General features: G+C 34.7%; 1 protein-coding gene across 8 annotated transcripts in view; it reads right to left on the bottom strand.

Moving 5' to 3' along the window:
- LRCH3 (leucine rich repeats and calponin homology domain containing 3) overlaps positions 1 to 16,171 on the bottom strand; it is a 114,631-nt gene that overhangs the window by 29,394 nt on the left and 69,066 nt on the right. For all 8 annotated transcript variants that reach the window (XM_079922249.1, XM_079922252.1, XM_079922246.1 and 5 more), the window contains exons 9-12: positions 13,586 to 13,734; positions 9,651 to 9,724; positions 3,168 to 3,219; positions 2,634 to 2,783 (exon numbers count right to left, since the gene is read on the bottom strand). In XM_079922249.1, the coding sequence (XP_079778375.1) occupies positions 2,634 to 2,783; positions 3,168 to 3,219; positions 9,651 to 9,724; positions 13,586 to 13,734 (425 nt within the window). The remainder of the gene's footprint in view (positions 1 to 2,633; positions 2,784 to 3,167; positions 3,220 to 9,650; positions 9,725 to 13,585; positions 13,735 to 16,171) is intronic.

The raw sequence follows: 16,171 nt of genomic DNA, 5'->3' as shown, positions 1-16,171 counted from the left end.
GTAGCATAATTGAGATCTGCACCTATGCCTTCTGAACCCAAATCCAACATTCTTTCCACAAAGCTAACTCCCATTAAAACCATTCTTTTAGCCTCAAACCCTTGCTTTGGAACCTTTTTTTTTCACTCATTTTCAGTGATTTATTTAACATTCACTACACATCTGTGTAAGACATAATGATGCTTCTCTTGAAATCTCTCTTATAGTTAATTTATAAAACCCTTTGTGGTAGTAGGGGGTGCAGCATACACCATACTAGTAAATAGGTGAAGCCATAATAATTCTGAAATAATTAATACTTAATAGTTAAACATTAAACATATGAAGAAAATAAAGGCACAGAATGGCTCAGTAACTTTCCAAAAGTCAAGCACATACCAAGTAGCAAAGCTGGATTCAAATTCAGATATTTCCGATTCTAAGCCCTTACCACAGGACGACACTGCCTTTCCTTAGGAAAATTAGAAATCATCTAGTCTTATGCCTTCATTTTGTACCCTAATCTAATTATTGCAATTACTCTCTATTTCATTTTCCTTCTTTCCTCATCTCTTTCTAACATATTCTAACATGAGTAGATTAGTTTTTCAGAAGTACCTTCCCTGTCTTTTCTCCTGCTTAAGAACTAAAATTGTTCTTTTCTGCCTAATTGTTCAAGATCAAACTCTAATTTGACATTTAATCAAGGCTATCTACAATGTAATTATCTCTTACTAGTTATATGACTTCTACAGAAGGCAAGCTAAATGAGTTAATTTATGTAAAATGTATAGAACAACACTTAGGACATAGTATGTGTTAGCCATTATCGTTTACTGAGAGTCAGTATAGCATTCTGGTCATAGACCAGGGTTTGGAGCCAGCCTGTCCTTTTTTTTTCTTTCTTTCCAGTTTTATTGAAATGTAATTGACATACAGCACTGTATAAGTTTAAGGTGTAATAGCATAATGATCTGACTTACATACATGATGAAATGATTACCACAATAAGTTTAGTGAACATCCACCATCTCATAAAGATAACAAAAGAAAAAAAAATGATGAAATGATGAGAACTCTTAGGATTTTCTCTCTTAACAACTTTCACATTTAACATATATTTTGTACATTGCATCCCTAACTCTTATTTATCTTATAACTGGAAGTTTGTACCTTTTGGCCACCTTCAGCCAATTCTCCTTCCCCCATGCCCTGTCTCTGGCAACCACAATTCTGACCTCTTTTTCTATTAGCTTGTCTGTTTGTTTGTTTTTGAAGTATAACTGACCTACAACACTATGTTAGTTCCTGGTGCAAAAGACAGTGATTTGATATTTCTATATATTACAAGGTGATCACCATGATAAGTCTAGTTACCATCTAGACTTTTTTTTTTTTAAAGAAACTGTTTATTTTCCATCAGCTTTATTTCCATTTTCTGTTCAGCCTGTCTTGATTAGCATCTTTGCTCTGCCACTTACTAGCTGAGTATTTAACCTTAGGAAAATTGTTATCCTCCCTGAGCATCAGAGATCATCATCACAGGCTTGATACATTTGAAAAAATATAAGAGAATTTATTATGTGTATGGTACTTAAAGAAGATATACTTTGGCTAGAGTTATGAAACAAGAGAGAAAGCAGCTAGAAGATGAGTGATTCATTTGTTCAATCATTCATTTAAAAAATATTTATTGAGCTTTACTAGGGGCTAAGACCTGCTTAAATCTAGCGATATAGCAGTGAATAAACATGACAGACATGGTCCCTGTCTTCATGGAGTTTACGGATAAATGGGAGAGACAGATATGTCGTGTGTGTGTGTGTATGTGCGTGCGCGCGGGCGCGTGCGTGTGTGTGTATGTTTTTGGCCACACCACGTGGCTTGTGGGATTTTAGTTCCCCGACCAGGGATCAAACCCAGGCCCTTCGCAGTGAGAACGTGGAGTCCTAACCATTGGACCACCAGATAATTCCTGGGAGAGACAGATATTAAACAAGCAAAAATATAAATAATTATTTAACTATAAAGAAAAAATTCCCAAGGTGATTTCAGAACAAAAAGACAAGTAACACAGGCAAAAAATTGAACCAGGTTTAGAGGCAACTACAGAGGCTGATTAAAAAAAGAAGTGTTAACAGGGGTTGTTAATTGAGTAGATGTGGACAAAACAGAAAGTAAAGAATCAAAGATGACTGAAGTATTAAACCTGTGAGCCTTGCAAATTTTTGGTATTCCCTAGAGGTAAGGAAGTCAGTGATAAGTTCAGATAACAATAGTTTATATTTGCATGGCACTTTACAGTTTACATAAAGCATTTTCACTTTCCTGATACACTAGAGATTTAGGAAATGGCAGCTGGATAGTAAAGTGATATGTCTAACAACAGATAGGTAGTTAAGAGTAGAGACTATCACTGTCCTAAAAGCAAGATCAATCACTTCTGATTGTCCTCAAGCCTATCTACATATGAGGACAATTAATCTAATCACAAGCAGGAGACAGTTATACTATTTACTCGAGAATTCATATAATTAAGATATCAACTTTTTTTTTTTATTAAGACAATAAAATCTGACATCCTCAGGAAAGCAAATAAGCACTTACTTCTAAGAAACGTTAGGAATATCATTCAATGAATCCAAAGGGCTCACCTTGACAAAGTCCAGGACAGCATCTCTTTGAATCTGCTTGGTCCTTATTTTCTCTTCCTCATACTGTAGGGCAGCAAGTTGTGCCTCTCTCCGAGTACGTTCTATTAATTGTTCTCTTCTCCGATGAAGTTCCAAGTCTGCATGTGAAAACTAGAACAAAAGTATCATTTTGCATATGCAAGTAGCGATAAAGATCAACTTACCAATATTCTTTATCAATTTGGGAAACTACTGTTGACCCAAGCAACTTTTACTTTGCAGTCACCAAGCATTTCTTCAGATGTGTTTATTGCTAATCTTTTCCCATCTTTGCACTGTGTTCTTACATGTATTATAAAGACTTATGTTCTGTCTGGTGTCTAAAAACACTGTTACCAGCATAAGGTGCACATATTATATTAACTGTAGATTGAAGAGACAGGTAATGAAATTTACAGATATTTGGCAATTAACTGTAATTTAAGTATTATAAAAGAAGAAAACCATCTTAATTTAAAAAACCCCACAAACTAAAACTGAGAAAAATGTTTTTACCTGATTATGACTTGGTGATAGTGATAAGAGGGAAGATGGCTCAGCTGGAACCCTGACCCAAAAAAGAAAAAAAGGAAAGAAAAAACTCTTTGATAAGACAGACAGATAGATAAAAGACAAGTGGAATTTTATTGTTAATGCAGCTTTCTATTAATCAGCAGGCAAACTGTCTGGTCAGCACTGAAAGACCAATTGCATTTTGTAAACTTGAGCCCAAGTCACTAAATTAAGCTACAGGAACACCTGATGTCTCCAACTCACATTTCACGTGATGATATCACTGATGAAGCTACAGATAGCTAACAACTGTCTATGTCAGCCAGTGCTGACAATACGGTTATTTGAGATCACTTCTCAAACAATATCGTTTCTTTACAGCACACTAAGTACTACAATCTTCTTTACTATCATGACTGAAACAAGATATGTGTAAATGGAGATGGTTTATACACAAAGCCATTTTATCAGCAGAAATCTGGAATACTACAGAACCTGTAACTGCACGTTTAAAGCACTCCTACTCCCATTTTAATTGAAGGAGCAATTTTAACAACAAAAGTAAAGATTTTGTTGATTTTTATCTTTTAGAAAAACATGAAACCTGATTTGATGCTTAAAAAAAAACAGTAAAACTTGCTTCTCAGTTTTATCAGTGCTAACTCTTATACTTTGATATATATTCCCTGTTGTAATTCCTGAATTTTAAAAATATAATATGTAAGAAACCAAAAACTTAAGCTATTCTACTATACTCTTTCATGCCACGATTTTTTCTTATATTCGTTCCAAATCTTTGAAGTTTTCACAAAATTCTTTTTTAAAAAAAATTTTTAGCCATTAAAAAACTTTTGACAGAATAAATTATGTTTATAATTTTTAAAAGGAACAGAATAAATAACTACCAAATAAATTACTTAATAATAACTTCCTATACAAGGTTTAAAATAACGTTAAAGCTAGGGAAAAGCTTCTTTAACTTTCTACTAATCCTTGTCAACCTTTATCCTAGCACTCCTAATCAGTGCGTCCTCAGTCACAAGTCTGACAAGATAAGAGGAGGAGAGTGGGTTGGTAGGGTAAGACTTTTAACTGGGATATAACCACTAATGTGAGATGAGTGACTCCAGTACTATATACTAGTCTGGGAGAAGAATAACTGGCATTAACTGCAAATTTGTCCCAAACTACTAATTTCACTGTTAACATTTCCTATAGCTTTTATTGGCCATCTGTAGATAAACTACACCAAAAAACCCAGAAAGGACCATGTAAACCCATCTCAAATGGGTTTATGTGCCCTGATTTGAACACTATGTTTTAATAATGTTTTTCAAGCAAAACCTTTTAATATACACCTTCTTTCTACTCCCATTTCTTTACTCTCTTTTTATACCAAAACCTCTTTAAAAAGCTGGTTAAATCCATTGTTTCTACTTCATTTCATCCCATTTTATTTTGAACCCACACCAATCTGGATCTGTCCTCACAACTTCACTGAAAACTGCTCTCTTCAAGTCTGAGGCTTTACATGTCCAAATCCAATAGTTAATTTCTTAGCCCTCACCTTACTGAACCTACCAGCAGTATGTGTGACACTAACTGCATCAGTCAATAACTGCATGGAACTGAATTCTGCCAGCAACCTATATAAGCCAGGAAGTGGATTCTCCTCCAGGGTTCTCCAGATAAGAATCCAGGCCATCCAAAACCTTGACTTTGGCCTTGTGAAGCCGTAAGCAGAGAAACAAGAGAAGCCTGCCCAGACTTCTATCTCTCACAACTGTAATATAATAAATAGGTATGTTTTAAGCTACTAAATTTGTGGTAATTTGTTATACCAGCACTAGAAAACTAATATATAAGGCAACTGAGCAAAAAGCTGGCTTTCAGTCAGTAAATTTAAGAAAACAGAAATCGTATCAAGTATCTCATCTGACCACAACGCTATGAGACTAGATAGCAATTACAGGAAAAAACTGTAAAAAATACAAACATGTGGAGGCTAAACAATATGCTACTAAATAACCAAGAGATCGCTGAAGAAATCAAAGAGGAAATCAAAAAATACCTAGAAACAAATGACAATGAAAGCACGACGACCCAAAACCTATGGGGTGCAGCAAAAGCAGTTCTAAGAGGGAAGTTTATAGCAATACAATCCTACCTCAAGAAACAAGAAAAATCTCAAATAAACAAACTAACCTTACACCTAAAGCAATTAGAGAAAGAAGAACGAAAAAAACCCAAAGTTAGCAGAAGGAAAGAAATCATAAAGATCAGATCAGAAATAAATGAAAAAGAAATGAAGGAAACAATAGCAAAGATCAATAAAACTAAAAGCTGTTCTTTGAGAAGATAAACAAAACTGATAAACCATTAGACAGACTCATCAAGAAAACAAGGAAGACTCAATCAACAGAATCAGAAATGAAAAAGAAGTAACGACACTGCAGAAATACAAAGGATCATGAGAGATGACTACAAACAACTATATGCCAATAAAAATAGGACAACCTGGAAGAAATGGACAAATTCTTAGAAAAGTACAACCTTCCAAGACTGAACAGGAAGAAACAGAAAATATGAAAAGACCAATCACAAACACTAAAATTGAAACTGTGATTAAAAATCTTCCAACAAACAAAAGCTCAGGATGAGATGGCTTCACAGGTGAATTCTATCAAACATTTAGAGAAGAGCTAACACCTATCCTTCTCAAACTCTTCCAAAATATAGCAGAGGGAAGAACACTCTCAGACTCATTCTACGAGGCCACCACCACCCTGATACCAAAACCAGACAAAGATACTACAAAAAAAGAAAATTACAGACCAATAACACTGATGAATATAGATGCAAAAATCCTCAACAAAATACTAGCAAACAGAATCCAACAGCACATTAAAAGGATCATACACCATGATCAAGTGGGGTTTATCCCAGGAATGTAAGGATTCTTCAGTATACACAAATAAATCAATGTGATACACCACATTAACAAATTGATGGATAAAAACCATATGATAAACTCAACAGATGCAGAAAAAGCTTTTCACAAAATTCAACACCCATTTATGATAAAAACTCTCCAGAAGGTGGGCATAGAGGGAAACTACCTCAACATAATACAGGCCATATATGACTAACCCACAGTCAACATCATTCTCAATGGTGAAAAACAAACCATTTCCTCTAAGATCAGGAACAAGACAAGGGTGCCCACTCTCACCACTATTATTCAACATAGCTTGGGAAGTTTTAGCCATGGCAATTAGAGAAGAAAAAGAAATAAAAGTAAAAGTAATCCAAATCAGAAAAGAAGAAGTAAAACTGTCACTTTTGCAGATGACATGATGCTATACATAGAGAATCCTAAAGATGCTACCAGAAAACTACTAGAGCGAATCAATGAATTTGGTAAAGTAGCAGGATACAAAATTAATGCACAGAAATCTCTTGCATTCCTATACACTAACAATGAAAAATCTGAAAGAGAAACTAAGGAAACACTCCAATTTACCATTGCAACAAAAAGAGTAAAATACCTAGGAATAAACCTACCTAAGGAGACAAAAGACATGTATGCAGAAAACTATAAGACACTGATGAAAGAAATCAAAGACAATACAAACAGTTGGAGAGATATACCATGTTATTGGATTGGAAGAATCAATACTGTGAAAATGACTATACTACCCAAGGCAATCTACAGATTCAGTGCAATCCCTATCAAACTACCAATGGCATTTTTCACAGAACTAGAACAGAAAATTTTACAATTTGTATGGAAACACAAAAGACCCCGAATAGCCAAAGCAATCTTAAGAAAGAAAAACAGAGCTGGAAGAATCAGGCTCCCTGATTTCAGACTATACTACAAAGCTACATTAATTAAGACAGTATGGTAACCAGCACAAAAACAGAAATATAGATCAATGGAACAGGAAAGAAGGCCGAGAGATAAACCCACGCACATATGGTCACCTTATCTTTGACAAAGGAGGAAAGAATATACAATGGAGAAAAGACAGTCTCTTCAATAAATTGTGCTGGGAAAACTGGACAGCTACATGTAAATGAATGAAATTAGAACACTTCCTAACACCATACACAAAAATAAACTCAAAATGGATTAAAGACCTAAATGTAAGGCCAGACACTATAAAACTCTTAGAGGAAAACATAGGCAGAAGACTCTATGACATAAATCACAGCAAGATCTTTTTTGACCCACCTCCTAGAGTAATGGAAATAAAAACAAAAATAAACAAATGGGACCTAATGAAACTTAAAACCTTTTGCAAAGCAAAGGAAACTACAAACAAGACGAAAAGACAACCCTCAGAATGGGAGAAAATATTTGCAAATGAAGCAACTGACAAAAGATTAATCTCCCAAACATACAAGCAGGTCATACAGCTCAATTTCATAAAAACAAAAAGCCCAGTCCAAACATATGCGGAAGACCTAAATAGACATTTCTCCAAAGAAGATATACAGGTTGCCAACAAACACATGAAAGGATGCTCAACATCACTAATCATTAGAGAAATGCAAATCAAAACTACAATAAGGTATCACCTCACACCAGTCAGAATGGCCATTATCAAAAAAAACTACAGGGGCTTCCCTGGTGGTGCAGTGGTTAAGAATACACCTGCCAATGCAGGGGACACGGGTTCGAGCCCTGGTCGGAGAAACTAAGCCCGTGCATCACAACTACTGAGCCTGTGCTCTACAGCGTGCAAGCCACAACTACTGAGCCTGCGTGCCACAACTACTGAAGCCTGCACGCCTATAGCCTGTGCTCTGCAACAAGAGAAGCCATTGCCATCAGAAGCCCACACACTGCAACGAAGAGTAGCCCACACTCGCTGCAACTAGAGAAAGCCCACGTGTAGCAATGAAGACCCAATGCAGCCAAAAATAAATAAATTAAAAAAAAAAAACTACAAACAATAAATGCTGGACAGGGTGTAGAGAAAAGGGAACCCTCTTGCACTGTTGATGGGAATGTAAATTGATACAGCCACTATGGAGAACAGTAAGGAGGTTCCTTAAAAAACTAAAAAACAGGAATAAAGACGCAGACGTAGAGAATGGACTTGAGGACATGGGGGTTGGGGGGTGGGAAGGGGAAGATGGGACAAAGTGAGAGAGTAGCATTGACACTGACATATATACACTACCAAATGTAAAACAGGTAGCTAGTGGGAAGCAGCTGCATAGCACAGGGAGATCAGCTTGCTGCTTTGTGACCACCTAGAGGGGTGGGATAGGGAGAATGGCAGGGAGATGCAAGAGGGAGGGAATATGGGGATATATGTATATATATAACTGATTCACTTTGTTATATAGCAGAAACTAACACAAAATTGTAAAGCAATTATACTCCAATAAAGATGTTAAAAAAAAAAAAGCTGGCTTTCACCTTGAGGGTGGGTGTATCATATCCTGGGAATCTTGGGCTTTACTTATGATGGATACAGGAGGCAGGAAGGACAAAAGATAAAGCTGAGGTCCCCCCACTACAGGGAAATGTAACAAGAAATCCTTGCGTGACACTGGAATCTCAAATGACCACACTTTCAACATAAGGACACATGGTAACTAAAAAGCTATTTTGAGATAAATTTCAAAGATATGAAATGTAACTAAATCGCCATGAACTAACCAATAAGACTAAAAAGTCCAAGTTATAAGACTTCTTTCATTATTCTCCCTACATTTTCTTTATCCATCTATATTTCAGTCTCCTAAAGAACTTCAATATCCTGTCAAGTGTAAGTAAAGAATGATGTATGACACTATCTACACGGTAAATTTACCGTTGTTTAAGAATAGGCATATCAAGTCTACCACTTTAAGATTTCATAAAAACAGAAAGGAAGCAATAAAACCAAAGGCTGGGAATTTTTCAACTATTGTCATGCAGTTTAACAAGAAACTTTGGAATTCAAGGATAAGAAGCAGTACTCTTGAAAAAAAAAAAAGAAGAAGCAGTACTCTAAATGGCCAAGCTAAGTCTAGAAATATTGTGTAAGGCACTAATTGTAGATAAAAGATCACTTCAATTGAGATAGGAATGAGGAATATATTGCTGTCTCTGTCTGTGGCTCTGTTTCTAATCAAAAGTTTAAGTAAAATAATTGCAGGACTCTGGAAATTCACTTAGCCCTCTTTATGCATAAATCCAGACATATCACTATAAAATCTCACTGCTATTAAGTATCTTCAAATCAAATAATTATACAGGTAATGGTTTAGGTGATCTGAATTTAGAATGAATAAATCAATTTTACTTCTTTTTCTATTACATAAGCACAAAGGTATATTTCACTTAGCTCTAAATACACCATATTTAAAACACATAGTATCTAAACATCTTCATTATACATAGATCTACACAAAACCAAAATCATTTCATTACCTAATTACTGAGTTTTAAGACAGAAAGAAATAAGTAGAATTGGTTTTTCAAACCTGTTTTGATGTGAATATCTTCTGTCTTCTGTTTTTTGAAATTCCCTCATGGGTACTGGCTTCACTGGTGAACCCTAGGCCAAAAAAAGAAAAACAGATCAATTTAACACATGTATCCACATGTATCCAGAAAAGTGTAATTACACAGCTCATATTCAACTTGGCATTTAGGGATCTGTATATTACACTAAAAATATTTTAACAGAAACTTCAAATGTGAATTTTCATGTTTAAAAGCATTATAGGCTGTATTACTGCTTTGGTGAAGCACAAAACTGTTCACAATCCAAAAACATTTATTTTAAAAAGAGCAGATTTTCTTCACACTGTATTTTATGAATTATAATGACCACATAGTAATATTTACTAGATGATAAGATGTGAAAGTTGAAAAGGATCTTAGAGATCATCTAGTACAAACTTCCATCTAGAACAGGAATTCCTACCAACCCTACCGTGACTTTTGCTCAGCCTCTCTTGAATATTTCTAGTAATAGGAAGTTCACTGGGGAGATTACATTTCTTTACTTCTTCATCATCATAAATTGTTACTTATGTTAGTCAGACAAATAGTCCTGGGGATGCTGGTGGAATACCAAGATAAAGCAAAAAGTAATTTCTATTTATGGTAAAATATGATATTAATTAAAAGAGAAATAGTGGCAATTTATTTATAAACTGAAGGGTAAAGGTCATTTCAAAAAACATTACCAAAGAAAATTAAACTGGCTTAAGTTATATGGACTATATACTGAAAAGTAAAATTATAAATCAAAGGTAGAGGCTCATGGGATATCACACCACATATTTTGTCAAATGAGAATCTATAAAAATAATATAATCTTACTTCAACACCAAAAATAATCATCAAAATGGGTATTCTGGAAGGGGGAAAAAAAAACTTATCCAAAAAAAAAAAACCCTAAAAATCAAATGTAAAACTATTTATAGTCTATCTCCAAGGAATAGGTACATCACAAATAACTAGAAAATCTTCTTTGGTGACTTACTCCAAAGGGCTAAAGCTGACTCCCGTAAAGTCTGGGCATAATGATCGTATTAAATGAGATACAATTCTAGAATCTTGATGAGAGAATAATTACTCTAATTTCAGTGAATATGACTTTTTAAGTGAACAAAAATCTCTCCTAGTATGTTAACATCAGTGACTTATCACCCTGGTTTTACAATACTGCAATTACCTAAAATTATTGCAAGGGGTACATGAAATTTTCATGACAAAATGAATGTAACATTGGTTTAATTTAAAAAATAAATATGTCATAGTCTATAAATATAAGTCATACCTTATTTATCACAGTATCACTGTGTATGTGACAGGCATTATGATAAAATTAAACAATAGCAGAGTGTTTAAAATCTCAAATTGTTTTTAACAACCCATGTTTAGGTAGTATCCAAGAATATAAAAAAGTATTTCTTCACTGGTTATTAAACCATTTAAAATAATACTGCTTTATTTTATTTTTATAGGTGCCAAACTTTAGAAAGCCTTATGACACAGAAGTCATAAAGAGCCTTATGACAGAATCATAAAAACTACTATATATAGTAGGTAGATGGAATCAAAAAACTTATTACAAATTAGCCAATGGATTAAAGAAATGATACTACAATTTTTCATCAGTAGCATAACGTGCATTTTCACTTTTAGTAGAAACACCTCATCTACACAGCCTAATTAACAATAAAATGGTCAAAGAGAAAGACCACAAGAAAAAGGATTCCCTTTTAGATTATAATGTGCATTGTTAACTTAAGCTTTATTGCAAAGTAGTTGCCCTCTGCTCTAGCAGACGTGCTTATAGCCTGAACCACAAGTAGTTTCATTAATCATAGGTACACACTGCTATCTGTAGGCTGCAGGACTTTGATTTACAGTAGTTCACTTTATCTTCTGGTTTCACTTTTCGAGGTTTCAGTCACCCACAGTCAACCATGTTCCAAAAATATTAAACGGATAACTTCAGAAATAAACAATTCATAAGTTTTAAATTGCATGCTGTTCTGATGAAATCTCAAGCTGTCCTGCTCCATCCCACCTGGGCTGTAAAGCGTCTCTTTGTCCAGAGTATCCTGCCTGTTAGTCCGTTAGTAGCCGGCTCAGTTAGTCTCTCTTGGTTAACAGATTGACTGTCGCAGTATAGCAGTGCCTATTTTACTAAATAATGGCCCCAAGTGCAAAAGTAGTGATGTTGGCAATTCGAATATGCCAAAGAGAAGTCATAAAGTGCCTCCTTTAAGTGAAAAGGTGAAAGTTCTTGAATTAATAAGGAAAGAAAAGAAATTGTATGCTGAGGTAAGATCTATAGTAAGAAGAAATCTTCTATCTGTGAAATTGTGAAGGAAAAAGACATACATGCTAGTTTTTTTTTTATATAATGTATTTTAATTAATAGCGTAGTACAGTTTTGTTTTTGTTTTTTTGTTTTGTTTTGCGGTACGCGGGCCTCTCACTGTTGTGGCCTCTCCCGTTGCGGAGCACAGGCTCCGGACGCGCAGGCTCAGTGGCCGTGGCTCACGGGCCCAGCCACTCCGCGGCATGTGGGATCTTCCTGGACCGGGGCACGAACCCTTGTCCCCTGTATCGGCAGGTGGACTCCCAACCACTGCGCCACCAGGGAAGCCCTATATGCTAGTTTTGCTGTTGCAGCTCAAACTGCAAAAGTTACAGTCACAGCATGTGATAAATGAATGCTTAGTTAGGATGGAAAAGGCATTAAATTTGTACAATGAAATATTTCGAGAGAAACAACATTCATATAACTTGTTACAGTATATTGTTATAATTTTTCTATTTTATTATTAGTTATTATTCTTAATCTCTTACTGTGACTAATTTATAAATTAAACTTTATCATAGGTATGTATGTATAAGAAAAAAACATAGTACATATAGGGCTCAGTACCATCCGTGGTTTCAGGCAACCATCCACTAGGGGTCTTAGAATGTACACCCTGTGGATATGGAGTGGGGGGAATACTTACTGTACATAACTTTATCCAGCTTTAAATACAAGAATGTCATTTGAACACCAACAAAAAATACTGTGTTCAAAAGCCTTCAGACAGGAAGACCAAGGGTTTTTTTTTTTTTTTTTTAAAGAATGATAATAACACTCTATAACATGTCCCACTTGAAGTGACTATTCGTTATTTCTAAAAGACTAAATACATCATTCTCCAAAAAGGCCCCAAGTGTTTCTCAAATAATCCCTGCTCAAAGCCTGGGACCAACTCCAGACATTAACATCACACACACTGAAGTGCAGCCATTTTATTATGCTGACTAGATACACTGAAGAATGCTATTTCTACTTGAGACCCTTGGGGAATTGGCAGAGATTTTGCAGTGGGCTGAATGCTCATTTGTTTTCTAAGGCAACTCAATGCTCCACTATAAGAGACATCCAAGAATTTTAATGGCAAACAATTTATATTCTGTGTGACTTCACATAAAAGCGCCAGTATAATTAAGCTCATCATAAAAATTCTATGGTTAAGTTTGTATGTTGCCCCAAAAGTCAGCAGTTTGGTTCAGTTCTTAATTACTGATCAAACTATGATTTACCAGTTAATAACAATAAAAAAACAATAAGAACAACAATGAAAAGCATCATATTCCTCTGCATTTTCTTCCAAGGCATAGGATACTCTTAGGACTTCTTTTATTCCTTCTTCAAAATTCTGAAATCTGTATTTTTATTTGAAAAATAAACCTAAACTTTACTTGAGAGTATTGTCTGATTCTAAGAATAAAGCTGAAAAACTCAGTAATAAAATTAGAACTAAATATAATAAAACAAATAATTAATCCTAAACCAACAAATCACTGATATGACAGAAATTTATACTGTCATAAACTGTTTTTACTAGGGGACAGCAAAAAATTTAAGCTTAAGTGTGTATACTACCTCATGAGAGATTCGCCGTTGTTCAATATATGCCATAAACTGTGAACTGAGGCTGTCTGAGTCCAGGCCCTTGGGTGGTCTCACTTCTTCCTCTTCTTCCTCTGCAGTACAGCTGTCAATATAGTCAATCTGATCCAGATCATGTTCCACTGTTCATACGACACATACACACACAGACATCAGAAAAAACATTCAAATTAGATAGCCAACAAAAACAATGAATTGCATTCTTTCCTTTTCTGTAACATTTTCTATTCTGAAACTGGGAGGAATAAGTTTAAATTTAATAAGCCTTTATTATTTAGTCCATGGCCACTCACAAAAATAGGCTAAAGAAAAAATCTTAGTCCTAATTCACTATAAAGAATGCAGTAATTGATGGTAATTATTGGAAAACAGACCTCTAATATTTCTCTTTTCTTTGGACAGCTCTTGACTATTTTAAACAAGACAGTTTGAGTTTGTGAGACAGATAAGAAGAATAATTTTTTAAAATCGGAAAATATATATTCTTTTAGTTTTTTTTTTTTTGCATGTTTTAGGTTTGGGGCTTAATCATACCTCTTTAAAGAGCTGGGAGGCAGAAAACCTAACACAATCAACTCAAAATAAAAGTGAAAAGACAGGAGGAAAGTGGACTTGGTGATAAAGAAGTAGATACTGACGACTGTTCCCTGTCCTGTAACTGTTGTCCATAACTAGAAAAAGATTTATTTTCCTATTTAGAAAATTATTTTCTAGAGGTCAGTATTGCAGATATTTTGTAGCAGTTTGTGGATGGAAGGAAATCATTTGAGGAATTTTTGCTTCTCAAAATGCTCTGGGGTGAGGAGAACATAAATAACATATAGCCACATCATTATTTCTTCTAACACAGTTGGGTGCACCCCATTAATTTGTTTTTAAGTTTAAAAAGTAACTATTTTTAAAAGCCACTTTAAATGGCACACTAGAAAAAAAAAAAACAAACTTACTACTAAGACGGTTTCTCCAGAGATGTATTAACTCCCAGCCATTATTGTATGGTGGTCTACAGGCTGCCTAAAAATTGCAGTTGCTGGGAATAGTAAATTTGAAGAAGTCTATTTCTTAATTTAGTTTTCTGACTCAATTATTTCTAAATAATTCCATAACAGCAGTTAATATAAAAATGAATTGACTTACCATAATTATGTAAATAGATAAAAGGCTGAAAAGGTTTTAAGTCTACATCCATGTTAGAAACCAGGTACATAAATGCATTTTTCGAATGTGCTGCAACTTGTGTGACTAAATCAACAGTTCATTTTATAACTATCTCCCAAGAAAGCAGCATCACTTTTTCATACTGTCTAGAGCAGTGCTATCCAAGAGAAATAGAATGTAAGCTATGAAAGTGAACCACACATGTAATTTTAAATTATATAGTAGCCACATAAAAAAGTCAAAAGAAAAGGTGACATTAATTTTAATAATATATTTTACTTTGTTCAATATATTTAAAATATTATTATAACATATAATCAATATAAAGTATTATTGATGTTTTACATTCTCTTTCTCATGCAATGGCTTCAAAATCTGATGTGTGTTTTACATTTATAGTATAGCTCAATTCAGAAAAACCACATTTCAAATGCTCAATAACCACATGTGGCTACTGGCACAGATCTAGAGATTATTTTAAGTCCGAAATGAACCAATGGGAAAGATATCTCATACAAAAGCAAGATTAAAATGAAAAGTACTGAAATGGTAAGTGACAGGAGTAAAAAAAGAATATAAGATGGTAAGGAAAAAAAGGCGGGGCAAACCATTTAATTGAACTCATCATTCAGAGATGAAAGGTCTTCTTAGATAATATAATAGATTTCTGGAAAATCAAAGTCATTTCTCCCTTATAGCTGGCCCTTAAAATTTAAACATTAGGATTTGGTAATTCAAACTAAAGCAATATTGAATGGAATGCTAAAATCAAGAGTCTGCTTCAGAAGCACAAGAAAGCAGAAAGAGCTCCGTTTGTTAATGAACTATAAAAATAAATTAAAAAAAATTTTTTTATTTAAATTACAAAATTTAAAATACCAGAATAAGGAAAACTTGGATTCAGATGCCCATGAAGAGCACAATTCCAGATGAAAGAAAAGGTAGACATCAAGGAATGCACTGAATTCCTAAAAGAGGACAAATAATGACCACAAAGAGAATCTTTAAAAAGGAGAATAGTAGGGCTTCCCTGGTGGCACAGTGGTTGAGAGTCCGCCTGCCGATGTAAGGGACACGGGTTCGTGCCCCGGTCCGGTAAGATCCCACATGCCGCGGAGCAGGTGGGCCCGTGAGCCATGGCCGCTGAGCCTGCGCGTGCGGAGCCTGTGCTCCGCAATGGGAGAGGCCACAACAGTGAGAGGCCCGCGTACCGCAAAAAAAAAAAAAAGAATAGTACTTCAAAGAAGATCATGGTTAAATCAAGATTAAAAAAGATCTATTCCAGGTAAACTGTCTTTAGTAAAGTTTCCTCCCAAAATAAGAATAAGGGAAAAACACTGTATTTTAATTGCAAGTCTGAAACAGAGAAACTGAAATTTAACCCTAATAGAAAACATTTTT

The sequence above is a fragment of the Stenella coeruleoalba genome (genome assembly GCF_951394435.1).
Source record: "Stenella coeruleoalba genome assembly, chromosome: 5".
Taxonomy (NCBI): Eukaryota; Metazoa; Chordata; class Mammalia; order Artiodactyla; family Delphinidae; genus Stenella; species Stenella coeruleoalba.
This window is presented reverse-complemented; position numbering and strand designations above follow the sequence as displayed.